General features: G+C 40.2%; 1 protein-coding gene across 4 annotated transcripts in view; it reads right to left on the reverse strand.

Moving 5' to 3' along the window:
* Positions 1-19472, reverse strand: part of bnc2 (basonuclin 2) — a 262007-nt gene that overhangs the window by 76279 nt on the left and 166256 nt on the right. Inside the window, exon 1 of one of the 4 annotated variants that reach the window (XM_036574809.1) lies at positions 15061-15296. The exons of the other annotated variants lie outside the window; for them this stretch is intronic. Within the exon in view, the coding sequence (XP_036430702.1) occupies positions 15061-15072 (12 nt within the window). The 5' untranslated portion in view covers positions 15073-15296. Of the gene's footprint in view, positions 1-15060; positions 15297-19472 lie in introns of those variants that run through there. 4 annotated transcript variants of the gene reach the window in all.

The following is a 19472-nucleotide window of genomic DNA, read 5'->3' on the forward strand; positions in this document are numbered from 1 at the left end:
TGTTTTCTGTAAATACATCCCCAAAACCCCTTCTCAACCTGCTCTAACTGCTTCCAGGTCACGCAGACATGACCTGATGTGGTTTAGTGCACAGTATGTCTAACTGTGAACTATAAAAAAGAATAAAACTTCAACATTTGAGTTTTCACACTCAATTGCAGTTGTTTCTATTTATAAACACATAAATTCAGTTAGAACATTTAAGCTAGCAGTTATTTATAAATACAAACAACAGAAATCATGAAAGACCTGGGCAGTGCCTTATGGGCAGTGGGAGATGGCAGGGAGGTCATTGGCAGCATGGCACGTGGAACATAACCTCACTGGGGGGAAGGAGCTAGAGCTTGTGTGGGAGGTTGAGGGGTACCACCTAGATATAGTTGGGCTCACCTCCATTCACAGTATTGGCTCTGGAACCAAACTCCTTGACAGGGGTTGGTCAAACAATAGTTCTCTGCCTTCTTGAAGTGAGTGGGTGGGGTTCTGGAAAAGGTACCACCTACAGACTCCATAGTCTCGCTAGGAGATTTCAGTGCTCATGTTGGCAATGACTGGGAAACCTGGAGGGGGGTGACTGAGAAGAACGGCCCGCCCAATCTAAACCTGAATGATGAATTGTTACTGGACTTCTGTGCTGGTCATGGATTGTCTATAACACCAAGTTTGAACACAAGGATGTTTATAAGTGCACTTGGTACCAGAGCTCCTTGGATCAAAGGTCAGTGATTGACTTTGTTGTCATTTCATCTGACTTGGGACAATATGTTTTGGACACTTGGGTGAGGAGAGGTGCTGAGCTGTCAACCAATCACCATCTAAATTACATGACTGATGTTAAATTTTGAATTAACTGAATATCAGTTAGTAGGTTGACAGAACAGTAATCACTGTGTTACATTCTGTTCATTTATTCAATGATGTTCAATTAACTTAAAATGAGACCACATATTGCTCATCAAGACCGAGTATTTAAATAGCGATCTTAATGACCATTAGCATGCCCAACTTATCAGCTCATTGTTTGGTTATGAGATGAAAGCAATAAATCACTGATTAACCAGTGTTTTATCATTAATCATTCAGTTCTTTAGGCAAATTACTACTGAAAGAAAACAGTTGTAGTTGTCATGAATTAGAATTACAAACGGTTCGTGGAAAAGCTTTGCATGGAAAAACCCTGAACACCCCGCTCAAATTATGTTTTGTTGATTTTTGAAAGTGAAAATAAGCACATCCTCTTTAAGGAACAAACTTAAATATAGTATTTTTCTGCAAATTTCAATTTATTTGCTGAGTTTAACATATTAGAAAAAAACACATACAATATAAAATGTGCCATAATTTTTGGATAGGCCACATTTTATGTTTGTGTGTTCCTTTTATGTCCCTAACCTAAAGAACTGGAGGTTCATAGTCCAGATATGTTGCCACTGACCTACATTTCTCCACTTCAGAGATTTCTCTCTGAATCAATGAAGGCCTTATTGCCTGTTTGATTCTTCTAAACCACATCATCAGACAATAACGCGGTAAATAAAACTACAAAACATGATCAAATTATAGCTCTAGAGAAATAGTGCAGCTCTCCTTTTAGGAGGCTCTCCTCTCCTCTTTTGGTTCCTCTCAGTGCTTCTTTCTCATGCTCTTCAGGAGGTTTAACTTTTGAGTCTTGGTTCCTCTCAGTGGTTCTTCTTTATGGTATCAGGTAGTTTCTCCTCACACTGTGTCCCTCAGTGATTCTCTTTAGGGGGCTGCATCTGTATTAAAGCTGTTTTGGGACAATGAGCGTAGGAAAAAGAACCACACTGATAAAAGTGAACTATAGGGGTGCAAATCTCTGACAACAATTTCCTTCAATTATGATTCTTTAGGAAATTATTCAATGAATCCTGATTAAATTCAGTCTAATTTCAGCACATTTTTAAATATAGATTTTTTAAAAATCTGGATTACACAAATGTAACTGAAGGAACTTTAGTGGAATACAGACAATTAAGAACAATACATCAAGCATTATTTTGGATTTTTACACTTAAAGGTAATTTCAGAATTTTATTTTATTTTTATTTTATTTTTATTATTATATTTTGGATTATAATCCAAAATCAATGCAGTTGACTTGCCACCTTTGATAAAACAAGGCATTTTTACACCCACACTGAACTGAATTCTTATGAAGCTCTGCATTTTTATGTAGTGGTAATATTTAATAATAATATTTAATATTTTAGGTCATAACAACAATTATTAAATGCATTCATATGTTGCCTGTGATATTGTCCTCGATTCTAAAGCAAAAGGGTATGTGTATGAAAATGAATTCAGGCCAGCGTCTGTTTGGACTGTTTATTTAGTGTCCAGTGTGATGCAATGTGGGTATTAAAACTGTTTATTTATACTGAGCCTTCCTTTTTCACTTGGAACTGGCACTGGCACTTGTAGTAAAGCTGTAAGCTGTGGAACTGGTACTGGCACATGTAGTAAAGCTGTTTTATATCCAAAAAAACTTTTCTATTATCATGGTACAAGTTGACTTTGAGGTAGCTGATCAAAATATAGGAATCGCAATACCAGCCGTTTATTTCACAATTAAGCTCAGAGAGAAAGAGCAGCACTAAAAGGAAATAAAAACATCAAAGACTCTTAAAAAAAAGCAGTGTTTACATAGCCTGACAGCTGACAAGATAGTTAACGTGGTCTATTAAAGCAATTAGAGCAGCTGCTACGGCAACGAGGCCTTCTAATGAGTGCCTTATTACAGCAGGCTTGTGTCTCCCTGTTAACGAAGCGTTAGAGCACCACCAGCTCCAGCCATGCTTCATTCTTTAGTTTAGCACTGGAGCTATGAGGTTAATGTAGCTAACAAATGACGTAAGCTTGACACCTGACCAAGTCAAGCTGTTAAGTAATCTGTAATGGACTTGCTTATGTGGTTTCTGATACTGTATAATATACTGTTATCTATAAAAATGGACGAAAGTACATTAGCACAGCTAAAAACAGAAGCAGTCAGCTAGAAGCCTGAATTTGGTCTATACATTTTTGTTTTCCTAATCCTTACTGTAATCTCAACCTGTTTCGACACAGGTTTAACCCATTAATGGTCAGTATGTTCTTTGAGCTCAGAGCACAAATTTAAAGATCAATGCAAGAACAAACTTTCATGCAATATATAACTTACTAAATGTTTATTTTTCTGTCCCCTTGGAACATTTTAGTAAATAAAAATGTAATTTAATAAAATACATTTTTAAATCCAAGACAAATTAATTGTTTCCTTCACGTTTTACCCTGTTTTTTGTACTATAATACTTTATACTAACAATGTTTACTATCCGGTGTCGACCAGAGGAGGATGGGTTCCCCTTCTGAGTCCTGGTTCCTCTCAAGGTTTCTTCCTGTTTCTCTTAGGGAGTTTTTCCTTGCCACTGTCGCCACTGGCTTGCTCATGGGGGCTCGGACCCGGACTTCTTTTTGTAATGCTCATTTCCTTGTAAAGCTGCTTTGTGACAACACCTGTTGTAAAAAGCGCTATATAAATAAACTTTACTTACTTACTTACTTACAAAAAGTTTGGGCACCCCTGCTTTAGACCAGTCAGAACAAGATCTGTGGCATTTTTTCTCACCATACTAAATTTAGTTGCCGGGCATGAATAGGTTAATAATTTATGTATTTGTGGAGCTATAGAGAGTCATAGAGAGTTATAGGAAGCTATTCAGTTCAGTTCAATTTTATTAATATTTCTGACATATGGGGTGATGAGGCAGGATACAAGTGCAGAGGATCATTATTAGGGACAAGCCAACACTAATAGTCACTACAGGCAGGGGTCAACACACAGGAACACCAGAAACAGGGAAAAAGCGCTCAGAAATGCACAGGAGATATAGGCAAGACTTTGCAAGGGGTGGAGTCAAACTGAATTAATGAGTCCAGAACTATCTGCAGGTGTATATGATACTGAATGGGAGCCAGTTCAGCTGAACCTGGAGTGAGCCAATCCAGGCTGGGCAAGTCCAAGTGGAGTCTCCCCAAAGGGAAACACCATGATAGCATGGCTCTCTGTACAGCAGTCATTGTCCAGGTTTAATTCAGAAATGCAGGTGCTGCCCCTGAGGGAGTCAGTGTCAAAAAAGTGAGGCCGTTATTGTTACCCATACTATTGTAACCCACATTGTTTGGATTGGTTTTGTCTGTAGCAGTGGCCCTGAGCTGGTCAGCTGAGTGTCCAATGGAGTGTCCACTGTATGAGACCGGCTGTTGTTTAGCTGAGGCTGCACTGCTAATGGATGTTGTTTTTGGCGACAGACCCTGTCCCAGCCCCGTTTATATAAACACGGGCAACCGACAGCAGCACGCAGAGAGAGACAGAGAGAGAGAGAGACTGAAACAGAGATACAGAGGGAGAGACAGAGTGTGTGTGTGAGAGAGGGGGGGAAGCAGAGAGAGGAGGAGAAAAAAGTGACAGAGAAAGAGAGGGAGAGAAAGAAGAGCAATAGAGAGAGAAATAAGGCAGAAGGAGAAAGAAAAGAGAGAGAGAGAGAGAGAGAGAGAGAGAGAGAGAGAGAGAGAGAGAGAGAGAGAGAGGGAAAGACATAAAAAGAAAGGAGGCAGATAGAGAAGATGCTCAGAAAGCTGCTGCTGAATTAGCTCGCTAAACTGGGTAGTCTGTCTTCTCTGTAACTGTGATGCCTATCACACATCTTTTATGTCATTAGTACACTCTTGGAAAAAAAAGGTGTTAGACTGTCACTGGGGTGGTACTCCTAAAGTCACTTGGGTGGTACCCTAAAGTCTTCAGTACCTTTAGTTAGGAAATATAACTGTACCATATTCTGTTACAGTTAAATGTTTTATATTGATACATTGCATTGACTCCATATACTCTGTCTTGACTACTTAAAAAGCTACAAATGTGCCCCTTTTCCTTGAGAAGGTGAACGTAGTACACCTTTAAAATTAATTTAAGGTACACTATTGGACCTTAAGGGCCTTGAGACAAAATGGCCAGGGACAAAATTGTACTTGCATTGTACTGACAGTGTAGATCGTGCACTGTGTATTTTAATTACTTTTATTTTTATTGGATTTTATGTTGACACCTGGCACCCAGAGAAACTCCTTGTACTTGGTGAATAAAAGATTCTTATTCTGATTCTCTATCGCCCACAAACTCCCACTGCCGAAAAAATCAAGATGACAAATATTCACAAGCACTGAAAGGAAGTCAAAAGCATCCTCAGCAAAACTGATTCAAATGAGCTCCCTGGAGTTTGTCACCCACTCGCTCTCTATCGTTCTCTCTCTCTCTCTCTCTCTCTCTCACTCTCTCTCTTTCTCACTCAGAGCCAACATGAGGGTTCTGGCTAACACCAGCAGCATCGTGTCCTGTCTTCCACCCACGAGATGTTATCTCATCCATGGTTTTAGCTGCTGCTACGCTGTCAATTTCCTGCCAGAAATATGTGGCCAATGTGTTCAGGAAAGTCATAAAACCCGGCCTGGCTTCAGCAGAGATGGACCGGGGCCTCCACAGCAGTGGCCATATTGAAACCAGGTGACAAATAAAATCCACACATGGCATAAAGACTGCCTTTGTCTGCGGGGAAGGTCCTGGACGGAAAATGCTAACGCTAACGGCCGTGTTTTACCTCCTGAATGTTAATGCTAACAAGGCAGGTTTGCTAAAGTTACAGCTTGCTGATGTTGAAGTCGTGCACAAAAATGACCAGAAATGTGCCATATTTTTGGTTGGTTCTCAGTAGGGGATGTGCTAACTTATTTTCACTTAGACAATCAAAAAAATATTAAACTTTAGCATATGAGTGTATATTACAGTATATTAAAGTTTATTATTATGACTATCTTCATCATTATTTAACAGTAATAAAAGTGGCTGTCAGGATCTTGGACTCACAAAACATAATGGGGACAGTCGTGGGCTGGAGGTTAGGGAACCAGCCTTGTGACCGGAAGGTCGTCGGTTTGATCCTCTCACCTGACAGTATGTGACTGAAGTGCCCTTGAACAAAGCACCTAACCCCCAATTGCTCCCTGGGTGCTGTGGACAAGGCTGCCCGCTGCTCCGGGCAAGTGTGCTCACTGCCCCCTAGTGTGTGTGTTCACTAGTGTGAATGTATGTGTGTGTTTCACTGCACAGATGGGTTAAATGCGGAGGTCTAATTCCTCTGTGTGCAAACACAGCAGGCTAATGGTTCTGTATTTATTCAATTCAAATTCATTCATTCATATTGTTCCAGCAAAACAAAGAACATCAGTGTTTTACCTCCTACAGCTACTGCTAATTTTGACAGAACTGCTAACGTTCAGAATCACAGCTGAAACATTTGGTAATGTTGGAGTCAGGATTAGCTTTAGCATTCTCTCTGGGCCTGTGCCAGAGGGCTTCAGTATATGTGCCCCAGGTCCCTGTCCCTCCTCTCATATACACACACACACTAGCGCTATGCTAACACGAACCAAATGGGGCGTGAGTCCCTTGAGAACAGGGCTGAAAGAGGAAAGCATGTGTTTAGTGTGCTCACCCCAGGTCTCTCTTTCTCTCTCTCTGTCTTCCCTATTCTTTTTCTCTCACTCTCTCTCTCTCATTCTCTCTGTCGTTGTCTCTGTGTCTCTCTCTCTCTCTCTCTCTCTCTCTGTCTTCCCTATTCTCTCTCTCTCTCATGTTCTCTGCTTCCCTATTCTTTCTATCTGTCTCTTTGTCACTTTGTCCTCCATCTCTCTCTCTCTATGTCCTATGCTCTCTCTCTTCCCCTGTTCCCATGTATTTTTGAACACACCTCCTCAGGACTGCGGTGGGTGAGGCTGCACACCTCGCATGCTGAGCTGTCTTCACTGACAGTGTGCAAATGCATGCGCACTCTCTCTTTCTCTTTCTCTCTCTCTCATCTTTGGTGCTCTACCTCTTTACTCAACATGACATAACGAAAACATGTTTCAATTACAACCTCAGTACAAGTTTATCTATCTAAGATTACTTAACAACTCCATGTAGTTAGCGCAATGTTAACTGGTAAACCTTTGCACTAAACATCTTGGATGATCAACGACTTTTGGGGGGGTCTGTGTAGATGATTTTTCTCCAAACTGTAGCTTGAAAACACAGTTGAATAGGTAGAGGCAGCAACCATGCAAACCGAAAAGAAAAGGAGTAAGAGAAAGAGTGAGTGGATTATAAAAGGGTAAACGCAGATGAGTTTCAGATGGTTTTGGCAGGCCGTCTTCATTCCTCGTCCCGCTATACGCTGCGTGCCGCTGTGTTTGGGGTCCAGCTGGGACAGGCCATGCCCTCGGCCCCCAGGAGACAGATCCTGTTCCCTTCCTGCTGAAGACCAGCCGGGGTAGGGCATAGCCCGCATGCCAGCACTGAGCACTCACACAAACCAAACGCCAGCGCGACTGATGGGACACGCAAGACTTTTACTGAACAATGGAGGATTCTGACAGCCCATTTAACAGTTTCTCCTTCTGAGTCTTGGTTTCTTTCAGTGGTTCTTCCTCATGCTCTCAGTGCCTTTCATCTTTTGAGTGTTGGTTCCTCTTGATGGTTCTGTTTCATGCTTTTAGGGAGATTTTTCTTTAGAGTCTTGGTTCTTGTAAACGGTCCTTCCTAATGCTCTCAGGGAGGATCTCCTTTTAAATATAGGTTCCTCTTAATGGTTCACCTTTTTCCCCCATTCTTTTGAGTCTAAAAGTTTCTTCTCAGCAGTTCTTCCTTATGTACATTGGGAGGTTTTCTTTTTGAGCTTTGGTCCTCTTAGCGGTTCTTCCTCACGCTCTTATGGAGTTTCTCCTCCCTCAGCAATGCTCATTGGTGGTCTCTTCAAGTAACACTGCATTTTGAGCGCACTGCTTGTCATATTCTGCCTTCTTCTGAAAATTTTCAGAATCATGTTTATGATGAATAAACATGAGAGAGGGAGGACATTATAATGAAGAATAAAGACCTGCAAAGGTTTTGCTCGCATAAAACAGCTGTTTTCTAATCCTTTATTTTTGGTACATTTTGCAACAGTTAGCTTCATGTTCATTTTAGGCACAGAAAATTGTAAAAAAAAAATGTGGCAAAAAGCCCACATTAAGCCGTTGATTAGACATATTTAGCCTTGTACTCATCATGCTATTGCCCAATCTCTCTCTCTCTCTGCCTCCCTCCCTCTCTCACTGGGTGTCATTTACAGTTAAGAGGAGCACCTGGCAGTGAGCATGTCCTTAAAACACGCCTGAGAAAGAAATACACTCACTTTTCCCTCATCCCTCCCTCTGCAAAAAAGCCACTCATGTCCCAGCCATGCTGTTTATGTACAGAGAGGAGGGATGGGACTCAGCTGTCCTGATCCCCATAATCCACAGGCCTAGAAGTCCAGAGTTAATGGATTCAAATGTGTACTTCTGACTTGTGTTTTGACATAAAAAAGAGGACAAAAATATCAAAAATGTTAAGGACATCTTTTCTTTCTGCAAAACAAAACCCTACATACAACACTTACTTTTTATTAAAGTTGAGGCTCTGCACACGCAAGAATTTGACACGTTCCTTCCTGCTGCTGAAGGCTGTTCTATTATTTACACTAGATAACAATGCTAATCCTTCAGCATATACAGACACTGACTAACTTAATCAATTTTCCCTTTTTTGTGTGAAAATCAGGTGAGCCACCATCATGTTAAAGTGGAATTCCATTCATTTTTTTAAAGTTCTGCATAATTCAGAGGTTGAGGTGTAAACAAAGTCATTCAGAGTGGTTTGATGTAAAATGGTTAATTTTAGAGAAACTTGGCGACCCAGATTTCTTTACAGTGTTGGTGACAGGAGCCGGAGGTTGGGTGTTTATAACACAAATACACCCATTTTATTTACTATGCAAAACCTCCAGTGAACCTACATGTGTCTTCTGAGTTTTTGTATGTAATTTTTATAATGGAAAAATTGTGGTAAATCTGAAAAATAAGTTTTGTTTGAATACTACAATGCACTGCATGTACCACTCCACAATAAATGTATTTTTTAAGAAAATATGCTTTAGCCCTAAACCACACCACAAAGGTATCCTAAAACTATGTGTCAGGCATCAGCAGCATATTTACAACCATTTCATGTAATAACTTTCTGTGAGTGAACTTTTAGAGACTAAAAGATTTTTCGGACATCTGGTTCCACCACTGTGAACAATTCTGACTGACATTCTCTAGAATGGAGCACTTTACATCAAACCACTCTGAATGACTTACATCTTAATGACTGAATTATCAGAAATTTTAGAAAATTGGTGCTCAGAGTCACACGAAAAGCAAGTCAAATTTACCTGCCCAAAAAAAAAAAGACGAATTATTCAGAAAAGGACACAAGAACGTAAAAAGAATTTGATTCTGGTAGCGGTGAATTAGTTAATCTACACAAACTTTAACCCTGCAAATTCACAAAGCTCAGAGGTGTGAGCCAATAGAAAGCAACAAAAGGGTCCAGAAACACTTCACATCAAGACCAGCCATACTCACATGATTTTTTGAAGAAATAGGTGAGGTGACATCTAGTGTGACAGTGACTTGGGTTTACTTAGCTACGATGTTAATGTAGATTTATCTTTGCTTGCTACAGCTGTAGGTACTTAAAGTCTCATATCTTCGCTTCTACTTACAAACATAAATGTGGTATAGATTGAAAGTTTAGAATCTGCACTTTCCAGACAATTTCTCCACTTCTTTTGACAAGCAATGGGTGAAAAATTACTGAACAGGACATAAAAGGAGGCGTTTGGAGGTGTGTACACTGTGGGAGGAAGCTAACAAGGCTAATTAGCAGCAGTGGTGCAGAGCTAGCGTGTTTAACATGGCCAACACGTAGGGCCACATATGTCCGTGCTGTGTGTCAGAGAGAGGAGAGGGAGGCTGCAGAGGTTTTGTTGCTGGACTTTGACGAAAAGCTGGACGTGAGTGCACTATGTGAGTGTGCGTGTCTGCCCAAGCCGGTGAGGACCCTGAGGACTGTACTCAAAGCATCTGCCGACAAAGATCAAACCCTGCCCAGTGACAGGCGCGCGAACTGGCCAGAGACTTAAGCTCTGTTCAAAGTGCTGGGGGGGAAGAAAGGGGGTGGGGTGGGGGCTTAGGGGGGGACTGCCTGAGGAGATAGAGGGAGGAATAGAGGAGAGGAGAAGAGAAGAGAGGAGAAGAGACTGCCTGTGACTGATCTACTCCCTCTCTTCTCCTTCTCTCTCTGCCGTCACCTGCTGATTTTGTCCAGGTGTTTTATAGCTATCTGGAGGCATGGAGCCTTCAGACAAAGAGCAGCTTCTGCCAAGCCTTTTGTCTGGGGCGGCAAATTCCTCGGCCAGATGGTGGACAGGCACTCTCCGGACAGCGCCAGCCCTGCATAACTCTCACCTAGGGCCCCGGAGAGCCATGTCGAGATTGTGAGTGTGTGTGTGTGTGTGGGAGCGCCATGGGGAGTATGGAGGTTAATGTTAAAGCGTGTATTCTAATTGACAATGAAAGAAACATGATAGCCTGTTCTGCTAGGTTAAAAAGAAAAAAAAGGCTTTCAGAGGAACTGAGAGTTTGTGTGGTGCATCAAAAAATAATAACAATAACAATAATAGTGATAATAATAATAATAATAATAATAATATCAGATATGCATTTCCTGAAGGAAATACCAATGCTTGTAAAGCAAAAAATAAAGAATGTGAAATAAAAAAATAAAAAGTTGGTTTCTAGGACGTTTCTAGGTGGTGGCTATGATGCTGCTAGGTAGTTGCTATGGTATGCCAGGTGGTTGCAAGTCTATTGAGCAGTGTCCACAAACTTTTGTCAACATGGTGTTTACTGACTGTGGTGTATGGTGTATAGGCATAATTTAAGAGCAATGTGCAAAAACGTTTGGCTCCAGACTGTGTACTGATTGTGCTGTGTGGTTTATGATCATGATGTTAGCATTGTCCAAAAACCTCTAGCTACAGAGTGTTTACTGACTGTGGTGTATGATGATATAAGCGTAGTACCCAAAGACGTATCGTTATGATATAACGGCAGTGTCCAGATGGATAGATGCAGCAACATCATAACTCCTGACCACAGATCAACTGTGAGGCTGAGTTTGTGGTGTTTGAATAGTGAGTGAGAGGTGATGAACGCAACTATTGAGGTAAATGAAAAGACAAGGGATTTAAAAAAAATATTTATTCTTAACTTTCAGTTTATCGTGCTTTAGTTTTATTTGACTTTCTTTACACCAGTAACGGCAGCTAACATTACAGCAGCTAATGTGGCTGTCTGACTAACTAACTTGATTGCTAGGTAACAGACACAAAAGTTGATTGTCGACTTCAGTCGAGTAAGTTAAGATTTCCTAACTTGAGATAGGCCCCTGACTATAATGTCACAATGGCTCACTATAAGTCCATGGGAAATTTTTACTGGTTTTTCTTTAATATCTTAAAAAGTATAAAGTGTAGAAAAAAGAAAATTCATAACCATCATCCCATTTACAAGACCTACACAACAAAGTTTGAATAAAGTTTCTATGTTAAGCGGTTCTTGGGTTCTCATGTTTTGAATCCTGGAATAATAATAATAACAATAATAAGAACAAGAACAAGAAGAAGAGCAAGAAGAAGAAGAAACAGAAAAAGAAGAAGCCAACCAATAACAACACAGTGCTTTACTTTTCAAGCACTGTAATAATAATATGTATTCATCGTTGTTGTTAATAATATTCTCATCACGGTGAGCACCCCACAGACTGCTATTCAGCAACACTCAACAGGATAATTCAACATCATTATTATTCAACAACAACTATTCCACAATACTAACAGCAACAACAATGACTATTAAAATTATGCACCTGCAATTGTTTTAGATAAAATAAGGTCAAAGTACACTGAATTATCCACTGAATTATCCACTCACTGCCCTCCACCTTACACTGCAATTGTATCCCTACGTTTATAATGCTAGTACAAATTATAAATAATATTAACGTAAAGGCTAAGATAAATTATTTGATATTCCCTTGGAGAAAAATGTAGCAGCCACCCACACAGACCCTTCTAACCCCCCCCCCTCACTCAGGCCGTTTGGATGTGCTGAATGGGCAGGAAGCGTGCTGGTGAAATGTATCTGTACACTGTAAGGCCATAGAACTAATTTTCCTCCAAATACCAGGAACCTGACTCTTGTTCAAGTTCCACTAACTGCCAATCGCTTATAAAGCTTAAATTACCCAAAGACTGAAACCAGACCAGGCCCTTATTCTCTCTCTCTCGCTCTCTCTCTTAACTCTTTCCTCCCATTAGAGAGAAGTTACACAGTCCAAGCACAAGTCCAAGCCGTCTGTCACCAGCTAAAAGCCTGCAATTCTGCACGCTAGTCCCATTGGCTTCCTAGCTAGCTCATCTCATTCGGCTGTTTCACAAAGCTCCTGAAGAGTGACTGAGTTTTAGAGGTTCAGAACACTGCGTAGCCTGTCCTAAAGCCATGTCATAGTCCAGGATCTTGTGATGATAAAGCCTTGTCCAGCAGAAGACTAGGCCTTAGCAGCACAGAATGCTAACATTAAAATTAGCATAGTGCTGATCTGTATTAGGTACATTAGGTACATATAGTTATCATCAGTGGTCAAATTTAAGAAAAAAAAATCAGGGCTGATGGTGGGTTCAAATGACAATGGACACACACACACACACACACACACACACACATTGTTTTCAAATACATAGATTGTGCTGTACTAATGCTGTAATAGCACTCTATACAGCAGGTGCATATCGCTGTGGTTGGAAGAAAACCTCTCCATTTTTGTTGTTTTTCAGTTTGTGATATAATTTGAAAATGCCTGAGGTTCTTTACGTTGTGTGTAATTTTCATGATGAATGTACCAAAAAAAACGACCCAGTATGACTTGGAAAAAAGTCTGCTTCCATTGACCTACATTAAAAGTAAAGTAGATTTTTTCCTTCTCCTGTAAAGTTACCATTTTGGAGATTTGAGGTTTTCTTCTGACAACAGCGATATGCTGTACCAAATACTCCATTGCATCATCAATGAAAAGCAAAAGCACACCACTCTACATAACCGCCTCTTTTGGTGAAGGTGCATTGCAGTTATCATAATTTGTTTATTTGAAATTAGGAACTCTTGCCATATGCAAAGTGTAAATCTCACATAAAGATCGAATGAAAGGAAAAGAAGAAGAAAAGCAAGGATCACCATTTTACAATGAGAATGTTTTTGTCTTTTTTTGACTGGAGGGATGGCACCCCCTCACATCTCCACTAAAATTGAGCCCTAGTTATAATGCTGCCATTCCAGCCCTGCACAATGCCAACACTCCAGCCACCATAACTGCAAAAAATAAAATGCTATCTGAATCTGAATAGCAGCATAGAGGATTTTGGTGGAGCTAATCAGGTATTCTAGTAAAGCATGTGTTGTTTAGAATAAAAATTAAATACTGGAATATTGTGTCCCCTCAATTTTATATTCTTTTTATGTATTGCAAGGTACCCAACCCTGAAAACTGCACTTGTATGGATTTTCCAGCTGGTCTTTTGCTCAATATTGCCCAATATGAGACCATCAGATATATCTGTGTGCTGCCATTCTCAGATTGGTTAATTTTCTGTGATGTATGCAAAGCTTTCGTCTCTACTCGTTATTTTATATCAAAGAGAGACAGAATGACAAAATCTGTATTTAGCAGACATAAAGCAGGAGACAAACACAGGCAAGAAAATCAGCATGAGTTAAAATATCCTGCTAGTATTCACTTTATTTTTATAACATTATTTTTAATGTTTGTAATTTGTAATCTGTCTTTTTTTGTTAACTGTAACAGAATACAGACAGCTTTTTTCATGATTATGTAAGGCTGTTACTCCTCAACTCTGTTCTCGCACTACAGAATTCACACTCACACAGACCATGGAAGCACCCTACACACACACACAAATACACACATACACACCAGTACACACTAGAGTGACTCTGTGTATGTGCAGTTACTCAGAACTGAAGTATCCTGACCCCTAGCTGACCCCCCAGCAGTGACACGATGGGACAGAGGTTATGACGATAGACTGATTACACCTCTGGGTCTCCGAGAATACACTCCAACCACAACACCCACCAACACGAACATACACACGCTCAGCCAACACTTTCTGCAATGTAACTTTTTCACATTTAAAGGCATGAGTTTGATCTCTGAACATCACTATTCTGCTGAATGAGTTACAGATTCAGTCCATGGATCCAGGCTGGCATATTACATCGTTAAGTGTTTGTATGCATTAGGGTTGCCAGTTTTCAGACAGGCAGGGGATGGGGACATTAAGGTGGTGTTCAGCAAGCATCTAATATAACTTCAGCATGTCCCCAATTCTGTCTTTTCTGATGTGTTTTTTTGTGTTTTAGTTTGATAATTGTCTTTGGTTTATGTCGTTTTTGTTTTATACAGTTTTTACACTTCATGTTTTCCATGATGAACATTACAGGTTGTGCTGTGCAAATAGTCTTTATCATGTTTAATAACTTTTGGAAAGTAGCTGTAATTGAGAAATAACAGGGTCACTTACCTTTTTCTCCCAAGTCCCGCCATAACAAACGCTAAATATGCTAATCAAATACCCTTACCCACGTGGGGTGACATAATCGCTTAATGCCTAGAACGCCGTGTGCGCACATGTGACAAATAGAGACAGAGAGGGAAGTGCTATGACAAGGCCAGAACGGCACTTCATCTACTTTAACAAATGCAGTGCATTTAGAGTGAGACTCAACTGGACATTAAAATGTACAGTACCAACAGTACTGATTGGACATTAGACAATAAAACTAAAAAACTGGACACCTGGCAACACTAATGTGTGTGTGTGTGAAAAACACAGCCAGAAAAACAGCACCAAACTTTTTGATAACAACACAGCTTTGAGTTCTACAAAACACATTCAGAAATGCTTCTACAGGTGTGTTTTTGTGTCTGTGTGTGTGTGTGTGTGTGCGTGTGTGTGTGCGCATATGTGTGTGTGTGTTTACCTGAGTCTGCATGGTAATGCTGACAGATCCGGGAATGCAGTAATGTAACAGTTTCCTTCACCGGTTAAAAAATATAATCCTTAAAAATGTTGGGCTTCATTAGACTACAGTGACCCCAGCACCGGGAGAGAGAGAAGAGAGGTTCCAGAGAGAGAGACAGTCATCCTGGACTCACTCTGACTCCTCCATTACCACAGTGACAACTGTGTCCCTCCCACTGCTGTCAATGTGTGTGTGTGTGTGTGTGTGTGTAAAAGAAAAGTCCATGTGTTCCCTTTATCAAGCCTGACAAAGTTCAGAGATAGAGAGGATGAAGTGGAGGTGTCACAGGTCACTCTACTAGACACACGACCGCCACACATACACACACGCACTCACACACACACACACACACACACACACACACACACACACAGGTAAACTGGCAAAATTCCATTGTTTTCCGAACTGCATGCTTGACCTATTGCAATATTCTCCTTGTAAGATCCCACATTAAAACTGTAAACATTAATAAAAAATGATTAAAAAAAAACGCTATAATCAGTCAAATCACTCAGCTCTACCTTACCTAATTAAGGTGCACTCAATGCTGGCACAAGTGTTTAATTGCACACACAGCTTGTATAATCTCCATAAAAAAGTATTGATCAATAAAATGTGACATTCTGATGCAGCTGTACAGGAGCAAAAAGTCCACATGTACAGTGCTAAGCAGCAGGGCTATACAGGCCCCCTGCACTGGGGGATTTTATACCCCTAGGTTTTTGAGATTACTTAATTTTATATGTGCAGGGTGCTATAAGACAAAATAGTACCCAAAGAAAACTCTGATTTACCACAAAGACAACACGTGTAAGTTTACTGGTCATTTGGGATAAATATTTGTGTTGGAGACATTGTGACCCCTGGTTCCATTCAAAAGAGGTTAGTGAGGTTTTTTTTTCCAATAAACAATTTCACTGCAAATTGCTCCAGATAACATTGTTTTTTATCTCAACAACTGAATTATGCACAAATTTTCAGAAATTTGTTGAATTCCTTAAGATTTACGCTGCAGTTGGCACCATGCTAATTGGTGGCATATAGGCTTCCATTACTTGCCAGTGCTAAAACGAAGAAGTTTAGTTAAACTAGGTAAAAGTAAACTTCACCAACTACACCAAACATCACTTAGCTGATGAAGTACATTTGATTACTCTTGATTTTTCACCAAAATATTGCATTTTCAGTATGGTGTCTCACTATTTTGTGACGTTTATTGTCTTTGTCCTGTGACGAAGTGTTCACCAAGAGTTAATGCTAAAAAGAAGCCGATTCTGCACATACAAATGCAAAAGGGAGCGGCAATCATGCAATCGATCCGACAAAATTACGTTCCCCCCACTCTGGACCCTACAATGCCCCACTTCATCTGACTAAGACGGGCCGATGCAATTATAAAGCTATCGATGGATGTTTGTATGTCTTCCAGGCGCAGCAGTATTAAGTCATTAGCGCTACAAATTGTGACAGACTTTTTTATTGCCGCACAATCAGGAGAAACAAGCAGTGGCCCAGACTTTAACGAGTCACACACACACACACAGACACACACACACACACACACACACCAATCTGCATCCCATATTTATAATTTTACCACATCCTAACAATAACATGACCAGAACTGGTGCAAAACACACGGCCAGGGCTAATGAATCACACACTTTACCACAGAGAGAGCATAAGTACAACCAGCTGTGAGAGAGACAGAGAGAGAGAGAGAGAGAGAGAGAGAGAGAGAGAGAGAGAGAGAGAGAGAGAGAGAGAAGAGAAAGACATAGAGACAGGAGAGAGAATGAGAAAGAGGAAAGACAAAGACAGAAAAAGAAAAAAGAGAGAAAGAGAAGAGAGGCATATAGAGAAAGGAGAGAGAATGAGAAAGAAGAAAGACAAAGACAGAAAAAGAAAAAAGAGAGAAAGAGAAGAGAGACATATAGAGAAAGAAGAGAAAAAGATAGGAGAGAACAGAAAAGAGACAGAGAGCGAAAGAGAGAAAAGAGAAGAGAAAGACAGACAGAAGGAGAAGAGAGAGAGGAAGAAGAAGAAGAAGAAGAAGAAGAAGAAGAAGGGGAAAGAGAGAGAGAGAGAGAGAGAGAGAGAGAGAGAGAGAGAGTGTTTTGACAGGCCACTGCAGTTCCAGAAACTTCTCTCAGATGTGCTGAAGCAAGGGGAAAAACAAAACAAGCTCACACACATTGCCTGGCACACACACACACACACACACACACACACAGTCACTGTGGTACATGTATAGTTAAGTGGTGATGATGGCGTTTCCTTTCCTCACCTATATTCATATGCGCAGTAAAGAGCCAGGAGTGGATGTTTTACCACTCTCTCTCTCTCCCTCTCCCTCTCCCTCTTTCTCTCTCTCTCTCTCTCTCTCTCTCTCTCTCTCTCTCTTTTCACCCCCCCTCTCTTTTCACTCCCCCCCCCATCTCTCTCCTCTCTCTCTCTTTCCTCTCCTTCTTCTTTTCTTTTCTGTCTATTTCTGCACACACACACACTCAATAAAGAGTGCATTCTTAAGCGTTGCGGCGGGTCCTCGTATCCACTCTCTCACAGTGTGTGTCTCTCAGTGTGTGTGTGTGTGTGTGTTGGATTTTCAGCATACCTCAACATGTGTTAGCTCTTTGTAATATTTACTCTGCAGGCCTATATGAACTGGATCCTTTGCGGCCGATTGCTCTTTTTCTGCACTTCTGCTGTGGGTCCTCACACACACTCATTAAAAACACACACCGGAGAGGGTCATCTAACCAGAAAACACACTACACAACATACACACACACACACACACACACACACACACACACACATCTAGAAAATAAACAGTAAAGCTGTCGCTAAATTAGGAATGTTTTTGGTGTACTCCATATTCTCACTTTGTTCCCAATAAACACACTCTGTTCAGTCATAATACAAAGTGTAGTGATAATAAAAGTATGTTTATCTAACATAAATACTGTTATCTATAAAAACAAACAAAAGTACAAACAAAATACAGGCATCAACATGGATGCTACTACTGTTTTAGCTATGCTAATGTACATAGTACATGTACTAGTGTGTATTGTTCCCACATTTTTAGGTATAGTAAGTCTATTTAAGATTCCTTAATAACTCAACATGGTATGAGACATGTGTGTGATGATTCTGAAGAAGCCTCTGTTGCTAATAAGCTTCCATGACTTGTTAGCTACTTTAGCCTCATAGCTGCAAAAAGGAGCACCAAACATGTCTTAGCATTTTAAAAAGGCATTATATCAGACCTCATCAATTTTCTCATTATTAGATTTGCTTAAAATTATGACATTGTATTTGAAACTTTCTCCACCTTTCCTGGTAGAAAACACCATACAGATTAGACTGAACTGAATTCACCTGTTCTCTCTAGACTCCATCGACAAATGTGTTCTTTTGTAGCTACTGTTGTGAGGTTGGACAAGCTTTACAGAACGCTGATTCTGTAATCACAATACCTCATCACAAAACCTACATTTAGAGTGTGTTTGTGAGTTCAGACCATGCCTTCAACATGGTGGTAGTATGAGGGAAGACTGATTGAGGGAGGGGGGAGAACTCTGAGAACTTGGGCTGGAGTTCTGCACAGCTTCTGCCTGTAGCTAGAAGGCCAGATCCCTCCTCATAGCTGCAGGAGGACTGATGTAGGACTGAGGAACAGGGAGGAGATGGGGTGGCTGTGGGGATTGTGAACCCTTCGTCAAGGGAACAGAAAGTGAGAACGTAAATTTATAGGCCGTTAGATTGGAAGAAAGAGGGGGTTCAGGCGTGTTTCACTGCCCCCCCACACGTCAGTTATAATATAACTACATTTGTTTTCAAATGATGTTTATTTAGAGAGGTCACTGAGTTGTGTGCTACAGTTTCTCATTAAGCTGAAATAGTGGTCTTTTTTCAGTTTTTGGAATAATCTGAAAATGTCTTTTGGCCTTTACATTGTTTACAAATTTCATGATGAATGGACCAAAACAAATGACCTAAAATGACCTAGAAAACGTCTGGTTCCATTGACTTACACTAAAAGTAAAGTAAGTTTTTTTCTTCCCCTGTAAAGTTAACATCATATATATATATATATATATATATATACACATATATATATATATATATATATATATATATACTATATATATATATATATATATACATATATATATATATATATATATATATATATATATATATGTCACAGAAGGCCTGATCTCATTGGTCAGCACAGAAAAAACACTCATGACATAGACTGCTGAATGCTTCGGGTTGAAGACAGCGGGCAGGATGCATAAACCACATAACTCTCATTGAAAACAACTGGAAATTAATGTGTGGGTCTGCAAAAAACCAGGTAC

This window comes from Colossoma macropomum, unplaced genomic scaffold (genome assembly GCF_904425465.1).
Source record: "Colossoma macropomum unplaced genomic scaffold, Colossoma_macropomum, whole genome shotgun sequence".
Classification (NCBI taxonomy): Eukaryota; Metazoa; Chordata; class Actinopteri; order Characiformes; family Serrasalmidae; genus Colossoma; species Colossoma macropomum.